This window comes from Photinus pyralis, unplaced genomic scaffold (genome assembly GCF_008802855.1).
Source record: "Photinus pyralis isolate 1611_PpyrPB1 unplaced genomic scaffold, Ppyr1.3 Ppyr1.4_LG3b, whole genome shotgun sequence".
Classification (NCBI taxonomy): Eukaryota; Metazoa; Arthropoda; class Insecta; order Coleoptera; family Lampyridae; genus Photinus; species Photinus pyralis.
In genome coordinates this window covers 3,692,611-3,716,527 of record NW_022170510.1, presented here as the reverse complement: position 1 = coordinate 3,716,527, position 23,917 = coordinate 3,692,611, and the positions used below count along the sequence as shown (strand labels likewise).

At 36.4% G+C, this 23,917-nt stretch overlaps 4 protein-coding genes across 6 annotated transcripts; 1 reads left to right on the top strand and 3 right to left on the bottom strand.

The window, feature by feature from the left end:
• Positions 1–191: 191 nt before the first annotated feature.
• Positions 192–4,293, bottom strand: LOC116166864. 3 transcript variants are annotated; one of them, XR_004144431.1, is made up of 5 exons: positions 3,620–4,293; positions 2,892–3,527; positions 2,204–2,828; positions 955–2,133; positions 192–862 (listed from the first exon to the last, which is right to left on the bottom strand). XR_004144431.1 is itself a non-coding variant. In XM_031482044.1 (4 exons), the coding sequence occupies exons 1-4, from the start codon at positions 4,167–4,169 to the stop codon at positions 1,572–1,574; spliced, it is 2,373 nt and encodes a 790-aa protein (XP_031337904.1). In that variant the 5' UTR covers positions 4,170–4,293; the 3' UTR covers positions 192–1,571. The 3 variants fall into 3 exon arrangements, 1 of the variants encoding a protein (XP_031337904.1); XR_004144430.1 differs by having other exon boundaries at positions 192–1,213; positions 1,270–2,133; XM_031482044.1 differs by having other exon boundaries at positions 192–2,133.
• LOC116167017 lies at positions 4,187–6,499 on the bottom strand. The gene is made up of 4 exons (XM_031482252.1): positions 5,774–6,499; positions 4,622–5,649; positions 4,272–4,531; positions 4,187–4,201 (listed from the first exon to the last, which is right to left on the bottom strand). Exons 1-4 carry the CDS (start codon positions 6,388–6,390, stop codon positions 4,187–4,189), a joined length of 1,920 nt encoding a protein of 639 aa, XP_031338112.1. The 5' UTR covers positions 6,391–6,499.
• A 2,087-nt stretch (positions 6,500–8,586) lies between these two features.
• LOC116167016 lies at positions 8,587–17,755 on the bottom strand. Its single transcript, XM_031482251.1, has 3 exons — positions 16,695–17,755; positions 15,855–16,635; positions 8,587–8,727 (listed from the first exon to the last, which is right to left on the bottom strand). Exons 1-3 carry the CDS (start codon positions 17,753–17,755, stop codon positions 8,587–8,589), a joined length of 1,983 nt encoding a protein of 660 aa, XP_031338111.1.
• Positions 17,756–21,494: 3,739 nt separating this feature from the next.
• LOC116167015 lies at positions 21,495–22,182 on the top strand. The gene is made up of 2 exons (XM_031482250.1): positions 21,495–21,554; positions 21,613–22,182. Exons 1-2 carry the CDS (start codon positions 21,495–21,497, stop codon positions 22,180–22,182), a joined length of 630 nt encoding a protein of 209 aa, XP_031338110.1.
• The last annotated feature ends 1,735 nt before the right edge of the window (positions 22,183–23,917 follow it).

The window sequence follows — 23,917 nt, the reverse complement described above, 5'->3', positions numbered from 1 at the left end:
TCTGAAATGTGGTGGCCCCCGCCAAGATCTTACTGATGGTGGAGTAAAACTTCAAACACAAATTGGGGATGCACGGGACGTCGGACGCGAGTACCGACGAAGGGAATGTGGTATTTTCGACAAAATCTCACACGGGGACTTTGACAATTTTTTACTAACGACATGCTGAAATAAATAGTATACAAGCTGTTTATGCAAGCTGACGCCTTGCAGTCCTATATTTGCATGTTAAAATTAAAACTTTGTTAATAGCTAGCATTATAATATGTAGTTCATCGCCCACTCAATACAATTGAAACAAATTCATCATCTACTTGAAAGTGCATTCACAACTATACACTACCATCGAAAACTCAGAAAGCGGCAAATCAGAGCTTTTCAAGTATCACTCTTTTGGTGTTGTTAAAATGCGACTCTTGAATCAAATTAAGTTTATTACAGTGATGAGTGATTTTTACTTACGTCAAAGTTGAGCGTGCAGAGAAGTTGCAATGAATCATATGTTAAGCTTCCTTGGAAACTCAATTTTAAATAACAGGTAGGTAATCGAAATTAATTTATTATAAATTTATAATTTTAAAACTCAGTTTATTTAAAAATTTGAAGCTAGTTAAACTCTAATTTTTAGCGGCATCAGTTTCCGTTTGAGTTGAAGGCTCAGAATTTGGATTTTCAGGGTTTTCAAAATTATTTCCATCGAATTCCCCATCATTTACACAGGACTGTGAAAGCTTCTCAATTTCAATTTCATTGAGGATTTCAGCTCGTAATTTTGATTTTAACGCAGTATCCAATCGCGCTGGTTTCTCTGGATCAAAATGTTGGTTTGGACGGCCACATAGGTAACAGAACTTAGCAGTACCTGTAAAAATCACAGAGGCACACACAAATATATATAAAATAGTAAATTCACATTTAAGTGTTTAAATTTTACCAACTCGGATATTAACTTACACCTCAAAAATACAGAACAGCGTACACATCTACGATACAATCCATCGGATTTATCAAGGAATTCTATTTCTATTTGACAAACACGACATTTTTGGTTGGGGTACTTTTCCAACGCGAAACAATCAATAACCGCGTTACAATTAGTACAAAATCGATCGAATCTGTCCGTCAGTACTGGCAAATTATGCGAGTGCGCCGCAGAAAATCCCCCTGACCGTCTTTCTTGAGTACCACTTGGTTGCGCCATTTTTTGACTTTTCTAAAATTAATCAGTATCACAAAAAAGTAGGAACGTATTGATTATCACTGACTAACTTAAATTAAAACTTCGATTTCAAAGTTAAACTTGTCCTGTATCCTTCACTCACGTAACACAAATGTGAAATGAACTTAAAATGCACCTGAAATTAATGTATTCACGACTCTTTTAAAAGTAAAACTAAACCGCGGACTAAGCATTTTACAGACAACGACTCACTCAGATCGAGTAAAAATATTACGTAGAATTAACCATGAAAGAAAAACAGCACCATTGTTTAAATACTTTTTAAACAATGACAGCACATTTGCCATCCAAGTTTTACATTACTGGGTACGCAAACGTATATATGTAGGCATTAAAGAATTTCTCGGTAAATACAGTTATATGTATAAACGGCGTCGTCTTCTTCGTAAATTTTTCCTTGGCTATTCCCGTCAACAATTTGCACAAATAGGCCATCCCGACTTTTGACACGCGAAAATGCTGTGTACAATTGTCCGTGTGTAAAAACAGGTTGAGGAAGGTACACACCAATCCTTTCAAACGTTTGCCCTTGCGATTTTGTTATAGTAATCGAGTAAGCAAGACGAAGAGGAAACTGCTTTCTACTAAATTTAAATGGAAGGTCCGTGTTTGATGAGTCAATTAGTATTCGCGGAATTAGAACTTTCTGTCCTTTACGATGTCCAGAAAATATGCTGCACTCTATAATATTATTTCCAAGTGATTCCACAATCAGTCTCGTCCCGTTACAAAGGCCATGCTTTGGATTTAAATTTCGTAACAATGTGACGCAACATCCTTGCTTAAGATTCAAGCAGTGTGGCGGAAATCCCATAGGTGTCAGTGAGTGCAAAAATTCAACCGGATACTGAGCCTCCTCCTCCTCACTTTCGCATTCGGCGACCTTATCAATGCTAAAATATTATCACAGTTAGTTTAGCGGTAAAATAATGTAAAAAAAACTTTAAATGTTCTCGTATTTACCTGTAATATGATTTTTGCTCGCCATTCAACATGGCCAAAACTTTTTCGTTAATTAATAGCGTGTCCGCATTTTTTGGGCATAGAATAGCCATTGACGCAAGACGATCTGAGGACAACGTATTGATATTTTCTCCGTAAACAGATTTGACAATATCGTCAGTAATTATATCACTGCTTAGCTGAACAAAATCACAGTGTTTTGCTGCAGCATCAACTCCACCTCCAACTGATAAGAGCCATTCTCCAAATACTGCATTGCCTTGGTTTAGTCGCATATTTTGTAACAGTTTAAGCTCCTTGAAATGTTTCCAAACCGGGCTGCTTTTCACGCATGCTTCCACAATCTGGACCCGAGTTCCATGCGGAACAACAGGTGCCTGTTGGCGAAAATCCCCCCCGACCACTATAACAATTCCGCCAAACGGATCATCGCAGTTCATCAGAAATCGTAGGCTTCTATCAACAGCGTTCAAAAGATGAGCATGACACATTGATATTTCGTCCCATATAATTAGCTTTGTATTTTTGAGTTCCCTCCATGAGTTTGTGCCTTGTTTAAAACGCGATGTAGTTGTTTCATCAAGATTGATGGGGATGCCAAAGCCAGAATGGACGGTTTTTCCACCTAAAATAAAAGTCATAGTGAATTTACATTTTCAGGTACACTTTGTTGTTTTCATTCAAATACCTTTGAGCAACGTTGCAGCTAAACCTGTTGGAGCTACAGATTTGACCGTTCCTCCATTTCCAAGGATTGTTGATGTTAATGCTTTATATACAAACGTTTTTCCACATCCTCCTGCTCCAGATAGATAAAAGCATTTGTTTTCTGAGATGCCGTTTACAGAATCCATGATAGTTTTGTAAGCAAGCAATTGCTCTGCATTGTCGTTCATCATTGTAACCAATCGATCAGCTTCTTGTTGCTCGTGTACAGCGTCAACTTCTTCCAAAATGTGATAGCCGTCTTTTGGAACTGGAAGTCCATAGTCTTTGCACGATTTTCCAAATTGCATCAAATGCTCTTGAATATCTCTCAGCGCCTGTTGCTCTGCCATATACTCACTGTGGTTCTGTAGGTAATCCTCCATTAACGACGTCTTGTATTTTAAGTACAATTCCGAAGAGGTGCTCGGATGAACCTGGATTAATATTGTCGCAAAAAGTAGACGCAATTCTCGTGGCATTCGAAAAAGTTCAGCTTCGTCCATGGCTTTGTCCCACTCTTCATCATCGTCTAAAAGGTTAATAGCTTTAGCAGCTTCCTGATATGTATCGTGAAGTTTTCCGTTCACAGTTCGTAAATCTTCATAGGATGTGGCGCCTGTCAATTAAATAAAGATTTTGATTTATATTATTAATCTTATGGAATAAACAAAAAATGTAAGTTTTGTTAAATCCATTTTTAACTCTTACCTCGAACATGAAGCAACAAAAGCCGAAGGCAGTATTTTTCCATATCCTTTAAATTTACAAAGTACATCCTGGCAACTACTTTATCTCCACCTAGTTTCCGGGGCTGCCAATGGTTGGATCTCCAAACATAGTGGTAGGGTATATCACAGTATAAGTACTTCCGTGCATTTACGTCGTTTGCATTTAACTGGAACCATCGCGTTAATTTGGTCCCCTTTTTGGCAGCAGCTTCCAAATCACGACGCTCAGCGCCCTCTTCAAAATATACCATTTGCTCAAGCGGGAGGTGAACAGGTAATCGCTCAACAGAGTGGGACCTTCCGGACATTTCGTATTTTTTTAACCTCCACATAGCTTCCGGCGCTGCTATATAACGCGTGTCTAAATAAATCTTGACCTCATCCCAATGATAAGTTCCAGAGCCCGTTGCTTCATTCATTTGAACAATGGCGGCATCATGGCCTTTGTAAATATATTTAAAAATATATTTTATGCTCTGGATTGATGAGCATATTTCAACATTAATGTGAGCATTGTACTTTCGCGACATGTATGGATTGTACGGGACTACCCACCGATTATCTAGTTTTACTCCTTTTATTTCCACAGTACGGTCCAAGTTTCTGCGACGATAAATTGGATAGCCGTTTACATTAATATTTGTTTCATCGCAGAATTCTTTTAGAAATTTTTTAATGCAGGAAATATGCCCTTTGTTCTCTTCCATGCAAGGGGCATCTTTTTTAAGTTCACCGCACGGGCCATGCATCATGCAAGACGTTATTATTTGAAATAGAACTGGGTCAGCAACAGGATCCGGAATCTCAGCAGAAACTGCATTATCAACATCAGCGGCTTCGCGAAATTTGTCTTCATCGTCAAGAATAACTAACATGTGGCAATGGGGCAAACCTGCAGCAATAGACACATTAAATTTTCATTTTTAATCATTCCATTAAAGTTGGTTAGAAGATTTTAAAATGAAACTAAAAATGTACTAACCTCTTTTTTGGAATTCAATTGTGTAAATAAACGCTTTTACTTTTCCAAAAACTCCTCCCTTGTTAGACACCAAATCGTTAATAAATTCCTTTAGCTTCAAATGAAAAACGGTCCCAACCAAATCCGGTCTATCAATTGCTGTTTCTTTGTGTTTTAATTCGTCGCGGATTTCCTTCCATGTGGGATTGCACGTGAAAGTAATAAATAAGTCTGGCTTTCCGTATTTCCCAACTATGACCATTGCGTCCTGATAATTCTGAGTTAGAGCGCGTTTACTTCCTGTAAAACTGGATGGCAAAATAACAATTCGTCCTGGCTTTAAATCCTTTATTTCCGCCTGGTTGTGTACGTAATCCATAAGGCCGCTGTACATGTCAACTCGCAATTTCTTTTGATTTGTTTTATTCCAAACTAACCGTCCACCTTCGACTTTCAAAAATGCATCCACAATATACATTTGCGTCAGTTTGCCTAAATGAAGGATTGGGTTAAAAGACTCTCGTTCTTGCATCCGGTAGGAATAAAATTCCAGCATGGAGATATTTACAACCTTTCTTGTCTCGTCAGCTTTCTTAATTCCAGGCTGCCATCCTGCATCGCCAAACGGAAACATAATTGGATAGGTCATAGGATCACAATTTGGACTAAATATATCGATATTTTGCAACTGTCCAGTTCCCTTATCATAAACAGCCATATCTCGTTTAAATCCAGGTTCCCCATCTTTAGAAACAAACACTGCAGCAACTTCGTTTGCTACAGGCAAATTGTATCGGCGAGGGTCATGTTGTCTATCCTTAATAATCCACATTTCAATTGTATTTTGATTTATATCCATGAGATCTTTCATCATTTTAAAGGCTTCGGCAAATGGATTACGTCGCAGGACTTTTTCAATAATATCAAAAACTTCTTTTCTGCATCCCTCGTTGTGTGTGTTCTGAGACCGCATGTTATTTGCATATTCGGGATCCAAAAAGTAAAGTTGAGCATAGGATGGTTCTGTTTCTTTGTTGTCGAAGTTGTCACTATAAATAAATAATGGATACAACCAAAGTTGCATTTTTTGTTCATTCCGTACTTGATTACCGTTCTCTCGAGTTTTACATTCCGTCAATTGAAAACAAATAATCCATAATTAATTTAACGTACCTGGGTTTAATGGATGTTGTTGTGCGATGGTAGACTTGACCATGGATGACAAACGTTGGAGGACCACCACGAAGTTTAACTGGTTGATGCCCAAATGATGCAAATCCGAAGGCGCTATTAAAGTTCCGTACGTTTCTCATAAAATTTTTGCCGTTTTCGGTGCTCTGGGTAGCTAATTCCCGTAGTTCCAAAGGATAATCATTCAGTTGTCGTAATGTTACACTTCCGTTCTCACAACAATGAGAAACATGTCCTTTAAATGTCTTTTCTCCATTGAAATGTAAAGCTCCACAATGTACGCATTTAAAACTTTTTGTTCCCAAATAGTGTTCGTCAGGCCGGTTATCCGGATTTCGAGCAACATATTTAGATGGCGGGGGTAATTTCATTCTTTGTAGCTTTTGACTTTCGTTTCTTAAATGAAGTCTTCGTTTTTCTGCTTTCTGTTGTTCTGGGGTCATTTTTAATCTTTGTCGTTGCGACCTTAGCTTATCGGCTTCTTTTTCCGCATCACTTTTATTTGCTTGACGTTTACGGCTGTATTCTCTCATTCGTGCCTTCCGTTCTTCGCTTGTTGGAGTTTTTGATGAACTGGCTACAGGCGGTGTCAAATTCATAGTTTTCTGTAATTTAAACACTTTTAAAAATTTGCCAAGATTTCATCATTAACTAAACCATGCCGGTTTCATCATCAACTCAATCAACTAACCAATATTGTATTTAAAAGTATTTGACTTACCTTCAATTTGTGTTAAGCTACTTTATTCCATAAATTGTTCTATTTCGTCATTTAAATCAACACTATAAATTTAACAACGTTTACTAATTTACAATAAACAGATTTATTAAAAATTACTTTTACTGTCAGTTTCTTTATTCGTTTTTTACTCCTAAAAGTGATGTGAAATAAAAGTAAAACTAAACCCACTCAGATCGAGTAAAAATATTACGTTGCATTATGTTGAATTAACCTTGAAAGAAACAGTACGTTTGCCATCCAAGTTTTACAATGACGCGCGAAAATACTGTGTACAATTGTCCGTGTGTAAAAACAGGTTGAGGAAGGTACACACCAATCCTTTCAAACGTTTGTCCTTGCGATTTTGTTAATTAAGCAAGACGAAGAGGAAAATGCTTTCCACTAAATTTAAACCGTTTTTGATGAGTCAATTAGTATTCGCGGAATTAGAACTTTCTGTCCTTTACGATGTCCAGAAAATATGCTGCACTCTATAATATTATTTCCAAGTGATTCCACAATCAGTCTCGTCCCGTTACAAAGGCCATGCTTTGGATTTAAATTTCGTAACAATGTGACGCAACATCCTTGCTTAAGATTCAAACAGTGTGGCGGTAATCCCATGCTTAAGATTCAAACAGTGTGGCGGTAATCCCATAGGTGTCAGTGAGTGTAATATAATAATTCAACCGGATAGGAACGGGGAAGTGGCTCTTAATAAAGATATATTATTATACGAGCATGTTATGACGCTTATTATTCACGAGGTTGACGTTTGCGACGCGAGCGAGCTTGCGAGCGAGTGGAGCAAGTAAACCGAGTGAATAAGAGCCATAACATGCGAGTGTAATACTATACTTTATCTACGACTATTACTTCAATTAGATTAATATTTTATTAGCATTTACATTACAATAAATACTCGCAAAAATAACTAAAATGAAAACAAAGTAAGCAGGATTTAATTCTATAAAGGAAAGATTTCTTATTTAACGTCGAATTATGGCGGAGTAAGTTCTGTGGTAGATCTTGAAAAATTAACTGTCATAGTACCGTAATTAACAAATGTTATAGAATTTGGTTGCAAGTTGGTTTGAGCATGGGTCTCAAAATGTGCATTTGCATTTAATACGTTAGTACTACAAGATGTCTTGATGATGATGCTGCAGGTTGTGGAGCGATATTGGAAGTAGAAATCACAGAGCTTGAAATTTTTGTAGCGGTATCCAACTTATTTGTCAAGGAAGTATCAACGTATCCTTCGGCTACGGCTGTCGATTTCCAGCCACCGTGTCGTTTCAAAGCCATGATGTCTCCACCAGCATCAATTAGGATTGTTGCGGATGTTCTTCGGAAATAGTGACCGGTGTATAAATCCGTGTTTGTAATTCTCAAAAAGGTAGCAATATCTTTGGGCATTTTCGCAAATTTGTTAATTCCAATTTTTTGGCTTGTGTATTTTCCCTTTTGGAAATTTAAAAAAAAGAAGGGGGATTGTACGGTAGGTGGGCGCAATTTCGCATATTTCTTGTATATATCAAAGAATTGACCCGTAACTGTAAACGTTCGGACAATTTTAGTTTTAGTTTTAGGTATTGTGATAATAACTCCCCCTTCAAAATCTTTAATATCCTCGACTTTCATGTCACTTAACTCACAGGCTCGGCATGCACCCATTAAACCCATTATCAATGCAACCTAAAAATACGAAAGATTAAACTAAGATCCGTACTAAGAAACGTCAGAAACCTTTGTTGCAAGATATACTTCGTCAGGTGCATTATTCAAAAATGCATTTATCTCCTCGGGGCTGAAGATTTTAGATTTCTTCCTAAGATGTCCATCTGATTTACGTTTAAAAAAAGTACGTAGTTTGGGATATTTATCAATTTCCACTCCATCATGAAGATTTAATGTAGTTCGTAACATCGAATAGAATGTCCACAGTGAAGAGGAAGAATACTTTTTAGATAACTCTTCGAAGTATACAAGAAGAACATTTTCAGATAAAGATGTCGATGATACCTTTTTTTGACGTCTTCATTCCATAAACTTTCCATGTACGTGTTCGTACCTACTTCGTTCGAGACTTTTCGGGCAATAAATTTGAACACACTTCTTCTGCCTGGTGTATAACCTCAGGAGGTGTACCCACGGCCACGAGTTCATTATTTTCGTTCTCACTATCGAGGTTCATTACTAACTTATGAATAAGCTAACGGAAAAATACTAGCGAGAATGATTGTCACGATAATTAACATTTTCATGTTTTGTTTTCAAGGAGCGCGCTATTTTGGAACCATTGAGTTATGAATATTATTCAATGGATTGCAACCAATCATAGCCCAAGTTTGATTCCATAACTGCATAGCAATTAATTATGGCTAGCATTATTTATAGAAATAGAGGCATATTATAAGCGCATAATTTAATGGTCGTAGATAAAAATTATTACTTGTAATACTACTAGTGCTTGCTATTTCCGGAAACTTTTCGAGCTCACAAATATTTGAACTTTTGCAAAATATTCGTGAGCAAGAAAAAAATTCTATTCAAGCACTGTGGTATTCGGTAAGAAAATTTCACACCATAGTGACCCTCAACGAAAAAGTGACGTTTTATGTCAAAACATTATTACCTTTTTACGTCAAAAAAATTGACGATAAATTCCTTGGTTGCCATGGAAATGTGACAATGTGACACGAAATCCGCATTTCATTGGTCGACAAAATTGCTGGTTGAAATTTTCTTTGAGATTTGTCACCTAAAGTATGTAAGACACAAGATTATCAATTTTTGTATGAACAGTTTTTTAACAGAGCTGCTAGATTCAAGAAGGTGCCGACAACAAACAATTCGTTATGTTTATCTATAATAGGTACATCGTCCAAATTGTACATAATTTTTATGTAATCGATATTATTAAATTGCTTTTTGATAAGTAGGTAACAATACACGTACATCAAATGTATGAAAAAAAATGTATGAAACGGGTCTAAAAAATTAAAACGTTGTTACTCCTCAATATTACATTTATTGATGTACAATATTTTTTTAATTATCGGTCAATTATCGTTGGTACTAATAGACGAATAAATGGAAGGCATTGAGATTCTTTTGTTACTGGTCCAATAGGATCATAAACCATTGTATATAAGTATAATGGTCATTAGGTGTTAATATTTTCCAGGTAAAAGTGCTACCTGAGTTGCCTATCGTCATTGTATGGAAGGTATTGCATTTCTTCCGTCACTATATTTTATATAAACTTTTGAGTAAAAATTACGTTTTATTTCATAATTTGAAGCAGTTCGTAATATATTTTTTTAATCCACTTAGTTACTAAATAAATTGTGCGGATTTACTTTTTAAATATTTTTTTTACTAAGGCCAGTATTCGCGTTCTTAGTAAATTCAAGATTATCGTTTATACACGCCTTAAATAATTTTATCAAAAAAATAAATCGCTACATTTAATGACTTTCTATATCTCTATCAATTTCCGATAAGACCTCTAGTTAGAATTAATATTCAAAAATTACTCAAAAGTTTCGACTTTTAATGCAAATTTCAGTGACCATTGTGTGTTGCCTATCCTCTCTCCCTAGCCCCATTAATGTCCAAAGTACCTGGTACGCCAATTTCAATACGATCGGCCACTTTCAAAAGAGTTATAGCGCACGCAGAGCCAGAGGGACGGACGGACAATTACGATAGTAAGAATCTGAGGATTGATTCTTAATAATTTAGTGACAGTGCTGTGTTGTAAAAGGGCGAAGTCAATCTTTAGTGGCTAACTTTTAGGTGATAGTAGTTCATATCCATTCGATAAAGTTGTCACTTACCTCTTACAACGAGCTTTATAGCTTTTTTTCCGATATGCACTTCCATCTTTTCTAGAAGTGCGCCCCATTTTCATACAAGTCACAATCTACCTAACACAAAAGCCGAAAGCAAAAGTAGCCGATACGAGATACACGGGTGTATACGTACTGTAGGTACCTAGGTATATGGTAATCGGATGTTCCTGGTAAAACTCTCAGGTTTACTCATATCACAGACAACATATACTACAGACGGTCAATGCAATGTTATAGAAAAAAACGCAACACCTAATAGAGTACGGTTAGTGTGTTGTCTACCTTGAAGCAGTCGAAATAATTTGTCGTAAAATGTGGTAGACGCACAGAAAACTGTTGTGTGTGGTAAAAGTGTGTAATAGATGGAGTCATTTTTGTAAAAATAAAATACATATACTCAAACCTTATTTCCTCGGCTTCAACGCCGGCCTTTACGTAGATAAGATAAGCGCTCACTTGTATAACATCATAAATTACATGAAATCGCATATATTTTAATTCTTCATTTTTCTCTTTTCTAAACATTTAAAAAATTGATGGAGCGGGTTTGGTTATACAAGGGCGGAAACTAAATTTGGCCTCCACATATAAAATTATGAGGTTGGACAAGGAAAGATTTTATTAGAATAATAAACATAATTTTTGTTTTTCCATAATATATTATTATACCGGGTGGTGACTTGAACAACGCACCATAGGAATTGCAATAGTAATTTTTTTATTTCTGATTATTGACTTCTCTAATTATTTTAGAGAGAAAGTCTATTTTTTGTAGAGAAAAAAAGTACGAATCCATGCATACTATAGCTTTTAATTTTCTGAACTTTGAATCCAAGAAATTGGATAACTAAAAACTGGCGCTTTTAAGAAATCAGTGGTGCCATGGCAATTTGAGATCAAACAGGGCAAATGCAGGCGCTTTTGTTTGATTTCCTAACTCCATGGAATTACCGACTTTATAAACGGGACAGTTTTTAATTTTTAAATTTTTACTGATTCTGAATTTATAAAATACGAAACAAGAGTATGTACGGATTCGTTTATATAATTCGAGGTAAATCTTTCACTCACGCCTTTGACGCTCCCGACGAAGGCGACGACGGGCGACTTCAGCGCCCCCCAGACTTGGCGAGCAGGGCCTGGGCCCCCCTCGCCCCTCCCCCTCGCACGGCCTTGCCTACCTATATGTATCTGTGATAATACCATCACAAAATTTTTTGATTAGGAGAGGGAGCACTTAACGTACTTTATTTTATGTCAATGTGTAGGGTCAACATAGTCCTGTCAAATTAGTAAACCAAGTGTATTCTATGTAGTTCCCTGCCCGGAAGCTCCCGGAACATATTGCTATACACAAAAAACCAAGAAAAAATGGAAAAATGCAGTTTTTTTTGCATTTGACTTCTAATTATCTCGGCAACTATTGCTCGAACTCATAGAAATGAATTTGTTTAGAATCGAATTTTCAGTTGGTACCTACAGAACCGTTCATTTTTAAATGTTATTGTTTTGTCTGGAAAAATACAAAAAAGTAATCCTAAAAATTAACATTTGTTTTTGTTGATACGCCCTTCTCGATGCTTTGTCTTTCAAACTGGATGACTCCCAGAGCGTTTTCAATATTTTTATGGATGGTGGAACCGTAAAACAACCTATTCCAACAATTGTCTGTTGTCCCGATGAGTTTTGCAAATCGACGGACTGTGGAATTAGAATTAGTTTAGTGGAAACCCCAGAAATAGAACAAGAAAGTAACTTTATAATAGGCACTCTGTTTAATAAAAATCATACCAACTGTATCTGATAGAAAAATCGATTCTAAACAAATCGTTATCTTCATTTTTTCCGTAAGAGGAATAGTTAACGAGATACCTAATTAAGTCAAATGCGAAAAAACGATGTTTTCCCATTTTTCTTCGTTTTCTTGTGTATAACAATATGGTCCCGGAGTTTCCGGTCAGCTAGATTGTCATTTACGGATTCAGGGGATTTTTTTGCATACAATACACATGGTTTCGGTGAGTGAAGTGACAACACACTAAACCGGCAGACAGTAATAGATACAAAACTATAAACCATTTCGAGGATCGCTATTAAAACTTTGCTTTGTGACAATTTTCGTAGGTAATTGCACAAGTGCATCAAAATGCTCTTTTAACAAATTATGAAAATAACCTGACGCAGTTTTTTACTGATAAATACATGAATAAACAAGTAAAAAGGTTCTCGCCCTAAGGCGAGTAACTTCAACGCATTTTCCATAAATTGATCAATACTTCCCCAAAGGCCATACCTATGTGCGCTACGTTTTTCATTACTAGACGCATATATGGTTAAAATTCTTCATAAATAAGGAAGTTGACACTTACTGCGCAGTTGATATTGCGCGTCCTGCGCATGCGCTTATTAATCCGATATTTGCAATATGCGATACGTTTGCTTTTACTATAAGTATCTTTGGTTAACATTTCAAAGAAATATCTCCATAAATAAGAAAGTTTGCATTGCGCAGTCTGCGCATGCGCACATCTGCTTTTTACTATATGCGATATATTTGCCTTTACTACAAGTATCTGTGATTAAAATTTCAACAAAATATAGTAATATATAAAAAAGTTAACATTGCGCAGCCTGCGCAGTTCAATCGTCAAGATTTTCTTTGACTCAGGTGCCAGAGCGATATAATACGCTACCGAATGCAAAAAGAACGAACTAAATATCTTGAAAACTGTAGGAGTAGTTAAGGCCTCGGACAGACGGACGGACAGAGAAAGTAGCTGCAATAGCACACCCAACTTCGTTGCAAAATGCCCTAAAAATTATCAGGTTTATTTTGATGCACGAGTGTAATTCGGGGGAATATTTCCCGAATAAACATTACAAACTCACCTTACCTACTTATAAAATTGTTAAGTGTAATTCCCATGAAATGTGCCATTATCGCAGGGCTCTTTCGTTTTCTACAATGCAATTACCGCTGTAATTGACCGATAATTGCACACCTCAAATGGGATTTATTACATATGAGGCAAATATTCATTCGAAAATTTGCTTACGTTTAGGTTTTCTTTATCCAAGTTAAATGAAGTTAAATTGCTGATTGCAAGATTTATTCCACAAACGGAGAGACAAGTAGGCAAGTAGAGTATGTAGGTATATAAAAAAACACGGAGATTACACTTTTTTCGAGAATTCGAAAAGTGGTGCAAGTTATATCGTTTCTTATGCACCCAAAGACAACGAGTAATACGTAATTGCGAATATGAAGTGATATTTGCTTTGTATGTGTACCTGCAAAGATTATCAGCACTTCGCCCCAGATGTAAAAATGGGGATTTCTTGTGGGACAGCTTTCTAACAATAAAGTATCAATACTTCTTTCCCTAGACAATTTGTAAAACCATTCCAATAAAAGAAATCTGTAGAAGAACCAACACATTGTTGTATGCGCTAATAGATGGAGCAAAATAGAGGGATAGCAGGTTTTTAAATAAGGGGACATTTGAAACAAAACTTAGCGTGCTTTTTCCCCTTAAGATTGACCGTCTGTAGTATATGTTGTCTGTGCTCATATGAAACGTATTTACAACAATCCCCGAGTATTAGAATGATGCGATTCGCAAACTCTTATCCGCAGATTGCATTAATAGGTGTTTGTCTATCGCGGTTACTAAATGATATGGACAAATCATACCTACTAGATTACTGCTTACCTACTATATTTATTCTTATTTTGCTTTTTTACACTAATTTAAGCAAAATTACCTATTGTGAATTGTAAACAAAACATTGATTTTTTGGGGTCTCTCCCGTAATATTATAAATAAATAAATAAACAAATAAATACCTACCTAGGTATCTTTCTGTTCTCAGTTTTCGTTTGCTATTGGCCGAACTCACTTAAGTGCACCTCCCTCTAGTTTACAAGTCACAGGAATAGACACACCCAATGTCGTCAAAATCCCTACAGTTTTTACAATATTTTGGATTTATTTTTTAAAATATTTTGAAATGAAAAGAAGCAATGAATAGCAAATAAAAAACTGTATCGAGTTACGTGGAATTTTTTTCTTATTGAGTAATTTTTTTTATGTCGTTCTCCTTTTTTAATTTTTTATGCGAACTACGTCAAACACATGTTCAAAATCATGACGTAACTTGAGATGTATAGTCATTAAGGATCTATCCCAAAAGACAGAATGCATTTTTAATAAAAATTAGAGCTATAAAACTGTAAAAACTTTTGCGCCGCCTTGATAAAGTAACCTTAAAGGGGCAGTATACCCAAATTTCATCTTTTGGTCTAAAGATAGATTAAAAATATCTAAGAGTAACGGTGAAAACCGCAAGTCGCTACGCCGTTTCGTTATTAAATGGCAAGGTGTCGAATGTAAAAAACGGTCGTTGTGACGTCATCCCGACAAATCGGTCGGTGGCGCGCTATAGCAATATATGGATTCGATGACGTTTGACGTGTTAATTTGAGACTGGTAGTCAGTGATCTGCATTATTTTCAAAAATGCTTAACTTTGTGTTTTCCGCTGCAACAATAATTTGAAAAATGCCAATGTTACATTGCAAATTTTCCCCGAGAAAAGAAGGAGCCGTGTCGAAATAAAGTCTGGAAAAGTAGAAAAAACCGCTGAATCATAGATAGTCACGTCGTTTGCAGTGCCCACTTTAAAGATGATAATTTTTTGTGGAAGATACAAGAAGGAAAGGACCTTGTGCCTCAGCATAAAGTTTTGAGAAGGCTAACAATACTGCAATCCCTTCTTTACATCTCACAAGAAACAAAGGTCCTAATAAAGCTACAAAACGTCAGTCAACTTATCTAAGAAAGTAAAATTGTGTCTGATTGCTTATTGTGGGTAAACGATCAACTTCGTAGTGGAGAAACCAGTTCAACATCAAACATATGCCACCATCAAACAGAAGAACTGAATCAAATGGAACCAATACCGCTTACTGAAAGCATAGGTATCTGGGTACAGAAATTTATTACAAATATTCAAATTTATATCAGGATATATATGTTCGGATGATCCTTCAGTAAGGTTTTCTTGTTGTTTTTAAAAAGAAAGGGAACTAGAATATGAAAGAACTGACGCGTTTGGACTGCTTGGATCCGTGCCGCCGCACCTACGATGTCGGGATGACGTCACATATTCTGTTTTTCAAACTTTCATCGTTAATAATTTGAAAACTACTCATCGTAGAAAACTCCGGTTTGAAATTTTGTTCTTAGATTTTCTTATACAATTTTTTTGATTTTGGGTATACTACCCCTTTAAGATGCCTTAAGTAGCTTGTTATTAATTGAAGAAAACTACAACTTTGGTATATGATAGTTTCAACTTATATTTAATTTAAAAAAATCTCTACTTGCGTAAAAAATGTTAACAATAAACAAAAAAAAAATGTATTAATACATAAGGAAATTTCCCGTTTTAGCAACATATGCCGATAAAATGGGACTTACAGTGTGTTTAAAATGGGATACACATAAATTTATACGCATGTCACATTTAAAATACTCATCAGCATTCTCCGATCCACCGCATTCTGCATGAACCCGTCTGCTGCAAATATCACATTGAACCCATTGCTCTCCTGGTTTACTGTTAAGAAAGCTGGCTTCGCAGTAGAAACATATGGGGTTCTCTACCATATCAGTCATTTGTTTCTCTGATCTTCCAGTGTTTGCTTGCTTAACGGTTTTTTCTTGGCTTTTTCTGGCGGTCTGTGTTTTAGTCTTTTTCTTAACTGATTTGCCTGTCTGTGCTGTCGTCATAGATGATGGTAAGGGCTTCATTGAAACCTTCCGACTTTTTGCTTCTAAATTGGTTTTCAGCTCCTCCTTATATGGTGTGCTGGTTAACACTGCTGCTTTACCTCTGTTTTTACCTTTGGCGTCCGTCTTTCTTTCCTGGGCTTTAGGATACGGTCTTATCATTTCTGGTGAAATAAGAGTTTTGCCTTGTACATATTGTGCCAGAGGAATATCTTCATCACTGCTCGTATCGTTATCTGATTTGGAATGAACTGGTGTGAACGTCGCCTGATGATGTTGCGTAGGATGTGAAGAGGATGTAGAGGGAGGGGGAGTTTGATGCCGAACTGTGCGTGGTGTCTGAATTTCTGTTGCGGTTTCATCTGATGATGTGCCATTCTTCGGCATGTCTGTTGGATTAGCAGCCATGAACATATCTTCAGTGAAGATATGACGGTTGACAGGAAACAAACCCGTTTTCTCGAAACCACTTATTGCATTGTTGGGTACGGCTGCTTTTAGGTAAGCCTTTCCGAACAGTCTACCTACTTGAAAATGGTAACAACGCGGCCTGGATTGTTTCGCAAAAATATTTCCACTTCTTGATTGTAAAACGTTGACAGTGGTCCCATAAAGGCCACATCTAGTGGCTGCATTCGATGGCTGCAGTGTGGTGGAAGGCACAATATTGTTACTCCATTGTTTCTAGCTTTCTCAATTACAGCAATATTTTGAGTGTGGGTTTTGTGTCCGTCCATAATCAGCAATGCAGGATTTTCCACTGACGCCATACTGTGTTTTACAAAATGATCAAACAGGTTTAACTGCATCCAACCTGATGGGTGGCATGCCACAAGTGTTTCTGGAGGAACTCCTATCGAAAATTCCTCCTTATTCCTTACTCGGGGATAGATCATCATGGGTGGAATAAAGCTTCCCGAAGCACTCATGCATATTACAGCTGTGCTAAGTGTTCCACGTTCAGCTGAACTGAGAGTACCAACCTGTTTCCGATCTCTCATCGCAATAATTTTGGATGGATGTCCTTGCACGGTCGACATCCCTGTCTCGTCAACATTAAAAATTCTTGACGGTGTATATTTGTTTTTATCTTGTAATGGCTCCAATAATTCAAAAAACTTATCTACAGATACTCTATTAAATCCCCTAGCACGTGCCGCTGACGTTGCTTCTGGTGTCCGAAGAGAGAGACGATTCCTCTTCATAAACGCTCGCAACCAAACCCACCCGGCCATTTTTTTGTTAGCGTTAAAGAAATGCCTTATATTATTCCTTTCTGCGAACTGGTATGCTAGTCTTCTGACATCTGTAGTTGTTAAACCGAAAAGCATACACTCCATATTTTTTATGTAAGCGACAAGCTGTTCTTCTAATACGATGGAGAAAGTTTGTTGCCTGCTTCCCAGGCCTTTTGCCGAACCAGATATTTGTTTGTTGAAACCTTTTACACGCCTTTCTAGCGTGCTTTTAGGCACTGAAAAAACCTTCGACGCCTTCAAGTAACCAAACTCTCCAGTTGAAACTGCTTTAATTGCTTCCGCCATTGCGATTTCCGACCAGGACTGACGATTTGTTTTCCTTGGTGCCATATTTATTTTACGGAAGTTCCTTATATAAGCAAGAAAAATTACAACATGAATATTACCTTTCGGCACAGAATAATAGGATAGAATAACACCGCGTGTTTATAAAATGGGATAGGTACTATCCCGTTTTAGCAAGACGGCCGGTGTCCCATTTTATCAACATGTAAACATCGACTAAAAACAAAACACCATTTTGTAACCTACAAACTGAACCCAATAATTTTACCTTTAAAGTAAAGGCATATGATAGGGAAACTAATAACTGTAGTAGCGTTTCAATCTGACCAACTGATAAAAGGGTACGCTTACGATTGTTAACTAAATTTCTTATACGAAAATTGTGAAAAAGTTTTAAACTCACCTGTAGCCGTTTGTGATACCAACGGAGCTTCGGTAAAACTGTAGCAGATGTCTTTCTCTGTGGACAATCACATATAACATTTCGCAATAGGTGGCGCCTAAGCATCACTGCAAAACTAACAGTGTCCCATTTTAAACAGTGTCCCGTTTTAGGTAACTTTCCCCTACTACGCATTTAAATCAAGTAGCCAGCATTATCGACCTAGGTGTTACTCTCGATCCGGCCCTTAGGTTTCACCTCCACATACAGAAAATAATATCCAAGGCCAATCAAATGTTGGGTTACCTGAAACGTACAACACATTTCACCAATGTACAGACCTTAAAAATATTGTACTGTTCGCTCGTCAGAAGTCAAGTGGAATATTGCTCTTCGGTTTGGGACCCTCAATATGAAAAATACGTTATCGCACTTGAACGTGTACAACGTAGATTTTTACGATATGCCGCTTTTAAATTAAATCTTCCACTGCACAGAGATGAGACGTCATATTCGGAAGTTCAATCCATCTTAAAATTAAGTTCGTTATATTCTCGCCGCAAGGTTAATGATGTGTGTTTATTATTCAGGATTTTAAACTGCACTATAAACTGGCCATACTTATTAAGAAATATAAACATTAATGCGCCATCGAGAACATTACGTAGTGCACCTATATTTTATGTACCCTATCATAAAACCAAATATGGACAATCATCTCCCATTTCTAGGATGTGCACCACAGCCAACACTCTATGCAAAAATTTCAGTTTTTTTGGTGTACCTATATCTTTATTTTAAAAATTATTATTTATAGAAAATAGATATGTCTTAGAGTAACAATATTTAGTTTTATATTTCCACCTTGTATATCGTTTGCGTTAGTTTTATGTAGTTATTTAGTTTTTATTTAGTTTTTCCAATACGTAACCCTTCATATATTATCTCTATCTTTTATATCTATTGTAGTTATATATCTCATAGTTGTTTGTCTCACTTACGCGCTGCTCTCCACGTTTCATTTTTCTTATATGTATTAATGTGTTTTTTTTTCTTTTTCTCTTTGTTATATAATGGGCAACCGTAAATAAATAAATAAATAAATAAGATTGTTAGAAATTGGACACGACATTTATATGTTAACTTAAAAAAGATACATTTTTGGAATTTAAAATCCCATTGCTCTGGACAGTATAATATCATTTTAGATTGTACAGAAATGCGAATTGAGCGCAACAGCAACCCTGTCTTTCGTTTCAGACGTTTATGGAGGTTCGATCACCGACCGCAAAATTTCAGAAGTATTAGGCCTGCTTGACCTTTTGAAGGGGGGTGATTATGTTTTAACCGATAGAGGGTTTGATATATCAAAGAATTTAAATATCCCACCTTTCAAGAGGGCTAATCAGTTAACAGAAGAGGAGGTGTTTAAAACACGAGCCATTGGAAATCGCAGAATTATTATAGAAAACTTAATCGGAGCAGCAAAAAAAACAAAATTTTAACAGATCGAATCCCACAACATTTGTGGAACATAGTAAATGAAATAATATACAACTGTTTCATGTTTGTTAATTTTAAGCCCTCTATTGTACATAGTAAATTAGAAAAAGAATGAATAACATATGCTTAACATGCTGACAAATACTTATATAAACTAATTATTTAACATTTGTAAAAAATAGTTAAAATATACATAGTGTAAGTATTCCGAAGATTTCTTCTGTTCCGCACAACAGCTTGCTTGAATGTATATATTGCTGCCATCAATGTACATTTTGCAATATTTAATGAATAACTGCATGGCCAATATACGACCCCTATCGAATCCCTTGTTGGCTTTACGATCCAAAAACCATTTTCGAATCGCTTTATAATTCACGACTTTGTTACCCGTATAGTCTTTCAAGGGCTTAAATAAAGCATCATTGGGATATTCCAAATGCGGAACTTTTAACACCTTTACATCAAAGAGAGATTTATTTAAGTTTTCCTCTTTCCAAATACGTAACCTAAAATGGTCCATAGGTTAGAATTAGTACAACTCATTTATTCAAAATTCCTTTAGCGCACATTTTAACTCTTGTATACTCATATTTCTTATTCTTTACTCCAGAGATCAGCTGATCCAATACCAAAGTGCAACAACAACCGCCTAGCGGTAGAATTCAGAACTAAAAGAGTGTAAGTGGTCTATTAGGAATTGCCGCGTTCACCGATGCTCCAGTGTCGCCTGTTCTGGCTAAACTGTGATGCGTACAATTACCCGACGCGTCCCATTACCCCGACTTCCCCTACGACTACTTCTTAAAATTACTAATGGCAAATTAAAACTAACATTTTTTTGCTACACAACGACCTCTGTTTCTCCTACGATTGAGACACCTTCACCTGTCATTAAATCATATTTTACGCTATATAATTCTAACTTTGACAAATATTTTTTAAAATCGTCAATGTGCATGACTGAACGGCACGCACCACAATCAATTTCAAACTTGACCTTCTTACTCTCGACCATTAGCTCGACGTTCTCTGGTTCTCCTTTTCCATCTCTAATGACGACAGGAATCCCAGGACCAACGAATTTTCATCATCCTCCGATTGACTTTGTTCCGTGACTACGTTGACATTGGACTTTTTGCAAACACGGCTGGTGTGACCAACCTTTCTACACCGAAAACATTCCCATCCTTTTGCAGGACATCTGTCGGGATCGTGTTTCCTTGAACAACGGAAACAAGCCTTTCACTCTCGCTTTTGAGTGCTGGATGTGGACGGTTCACTTTTTCTTTTCGATGATGTTGAGCTCTTTTTAATCGCCAATTTATCTAGACTCTCCTCGACGAACGCTAAGTTGCTAGCGTCCATTCCCATTGATTTGACTTGTCCTTCGGCCAACTCTATTAATAGGGCAGTCTCATAGGCTTTGTCGAACGTTAACTGATCTTCGGACAACAGCTTACTTTTAATGGCATAGAACCTTATTCCACACACGAGCCTGGGCCGGTATCCTCGACTTCATTCGTAGTGTACGCATACGTAGTCGTTTCGAGCGGTTCATTTACGTATGCGCACGGGACGAATAATTGAAAAGCGTTCGTAAACGTTTACGTATTCGTTTTAAATGCGCATGCAATATATTTGGCATTACTGTTATTTTGTCTGGTTTTTAAAAGAGAAAAATTTCCCGCGTTTACAGATACACAGATTTATAGGTTAAGTTACTGGTCTAGTAGGGTTATTGCATGCGAAAATGAATGCCGAACCAAGTAAGAAGAAACATTCTATGCAAATTACTGATAGCCAAAAACAACTACTTACAGAATTTGTTAAAAAACATAAAGACCTACAGAGTGGTAAATTTAGCAGCAAATTTACATATAAGGATGCTGCTTCGAAATGGCAGGAAGTAGCTTCGATTATGAACAGTACTCCTGGAGCTACATGAGATTGGAAGGGGTGGAGAAAGGTACATTAATTTTCCAATTCATAATATTGATATAGATACTTATTTTAGACATGGCAAGATTTGAAGTCACGAGCAAAAATAAAAGCATCCACCAATAAACGATATGCCAGAGGTACTGGTGGTGGACCTCCACAAGAAGATCCTTTGACTAAAACAGAGGAGGACATAATGGAAATTATAAAGGAAGTTTGTGCCGAAGGGCACAAGGAAACCAACGAATCGGAAGTGAAATTTAATTTCAATTCAATTATGAATAATGATATTGATTTCATTCCTGACGAAAACATACAAGAAATTCCAGTAGTGATATCTTCTTCATGTAATAATGTGGATACCATTAAAAACATCGTGGAACCGATTGCACCTTCTACGCCAGGAAATGATATTACGAAGGGTGTATGTACCCCAAGAGTGCCAAAAAATAAACAATTGCACCACACTTTACAAGCCCTAAACAGCTTTCAGCAGAATCTTGACACCCAATCAAGCATTCAGAAGCAGTATTATGAAGAGAAGATAAAGGTGTTGACAAGGATAGCTGTTGCGAAGGAAAAAGCTGTTGAAGTGAAAAATCGGATTGTAGTCGCATTGGAAGCTATCGCTGACAGCATATCATAATATAAAGTGTTCTAATTTACTGTTTAAGTGTAGGTAAAAACATGTTATTAATAAATTTATGCAACAAATTTTCTATAATTATATGTAGGGGAGGGTGTTCCTCATTGAAACAGTTTTTTTTAAGAGATGAAAAAAAATCGTGAATATAGGTTTGCATGAGCAATTTTTTATATATAACTATCCAGGACATATATCTTTAGATAGAAAACACTGTTTTTGACATAACCTTTTTGATTCGCTGATTATGATTTTTTTAACATTTTTCCAAATTTGTGTCACTGTGGAACATAGTGTTCCACACTGAAACATGTATAACATATTTAAAAAAAAAATTATTTTTCCAAATATAAAATTAAATAATAACTCTATCTAATGTCTAAACTGTCTCCAAAAGTGATTTCAAAACTTATATAACTTTGTTGCCTCTTCGTTTGCCCAAAAAACGTTGGGTGCAGGTAGGACCATCTTAATGTCATGTTGTGCTACAGTGGCAATGTCTGGCACGTTTGGTAAAACAAATTTTCCCTCCATTTTTTTACTTTTACGGTAATAGCTCACTTCAAATTCCCCTTCCTCATCCAGGTTAATGATTTTGCCTATGTAGTAAATTAATTTTTCTTTATCCAAAAATTCTACTAGGACATAATCTCCTACAATAGGTGAACGTTGCAGCTCTTCAAATGCAGTAGGATCCACTTCTGGTTGCCAGTCTTCATCTATTGAAGATTAGATTGAAGCTATCACGGCGACATCTTCATCTGAAGAATCCAAAATTTTCCGTTTATACCGACGTGCTTCTTTTTTCTTGGGAGGAATTTTTCGTTTGGCTTGGCGCTCCTCGATTTCCAACTTCTCTGGTGTATCAGTCGCTATAATACTTTTGCCCTTTCTTCTTGTAACTTTTGTTTTGCGTTCTTCAGCCTTAGGATAGCCTTTAAATTGTGAAGGCGATATGAATACTGTGCTTGGTTCATTTGTAATTATATTATTATTATTTGTGCGACATTCACCATGACACTTTATCTCAAATATCAGCCGTGCTTCGTAGTTACATGTCACAGTGAAAATGTCACGTTACACCTGCTCTCTTTATTTTATATGCATAGAATGTAACTTGCAGTTTGTCGACAATTTAATTTGTTTTTTTTTTTAAATATGAATTTAATTATTTTGTTGTTGTTTAGTTATGTTAAGATTTTGAGTTTTTGTTGTGTTTCTTTCTTTTTCTTTTTTTTTCTTATTTAAATCATTGCGCGTTAACTATTATGTATTGTCCTGTAATGGGAAGGTCTGTTCTGTTGGGCAATAAATCTCTATTATTATTATTATTATTATTATTATAATGACCAACAAGTGATTTTCTCAGCTCCTCATACCTACGACTTTTGTGCTGGGTAGCTCTGGTGCCAACAAATCTTTTAACACATTGTAGGCCTCGCCCCCAATTAGGGTTAAAAGTAACGGGACTTTTTTATCCGCCTCTACAATATTACAAATAAATAGTTGCTCTAATCTTTCTAAATATGACGAAATATCAGTTTCTTTAGGATTAAACTGTTCGATGGATCCGATTAACGACATGGCTGACTTGCTCGGTATCTGGTGATTTTTCCGCTGTTGTCATGCTTGAGTCGAAAAACCCATCTCGCGTTTATACATTGTTGGTCTTCGGGCAATTTCGTAACTTTCCATACGTTGTTTTTACGTAGGGCACTCAACTCGTCTTTGATCGCTT

Excerpts from the sequence above, each read along its gene's own strand:
- LOC116166864 (XM_031482044.1), bottom strand. The coding sequence starts at position 4,169 with ATGTCGCGAAAGTACAATGCTCACATTAATGTTGAAATATGCTCATCA. Across the intron at positions 3,528-3,619 it reads TTTGTTGCTTCATGTTCGAG|GCGCCACATCCTATGAAGAT; the intron begins GTAAGAGTTAAA and ends TTTAATTGACAG. Across the intron at positions 2,829-2,891 it reads AGCTGCAACGTTGCTCAAAG|GTGGAAAAACCGTCCATTCT; the intron begins GTATTTGAATGA and ends CTTTTATTTTAG.
- LOC116167017 (XM_031482252.1), bottom strand. The coding sequence starts at position 6,390 with ATGAATTTGACACCGCCTGTAGCCAGTTCATCAAAAACTCCAACAAGC. Across the intron at positions 5,650-5,773 it reads ACAACATCCATTAAACCCAG|TGACAACTTCGACAACAAAG; the intron begins GTACGTTAAATT and ends ATTTATTTATAG. Across the intron at positions 4,532-4,621 it reads AATTGAATTCCAAAAAAGAG|GTTTGCCCCATTGCCACATG; the intron begins GTTAGTACATTT and ends CTATTGCTGCAG.
- LOC116167016 (XM_031482251.1), bottom strand. The coding sequence starts at position 17,755 with ATGGCACCAAGGAAAACAAATCGTCAGTCCTGGTCGGAAATCGCAATG. Across the intron at positions 16,636-16,694 it reads CGCGTTGTTACCATTTTCAA|TGGTTTCGAGAAAACGGGTT; the intron begins GTAGGTAGACTG and ends CAATGCAATAAG. Across the intron at positions 8,728-15,854 it reads TATCCCATTTTAAACACACT|CTTATTCATAAGTTAGTAAT; the intron begins GTAAGTCCCATT and ends TTTTTCCGTTAG.
- LOC116167015 (XM_031482250.1), top strand. The coding sequence starts at position 21,495 with ATGGCAGGAAGTAGCTTCGATTATGAACAGTACTCCTGGAGCTACATG. Across the intron at positions 21,555-21,612 it reads GCTACATGAGATTGGAAGGG|ACATGGCAAGATTTGAAGTC; the intron begins GTGGAGAAAGGT and ends TACTTATTTTAG.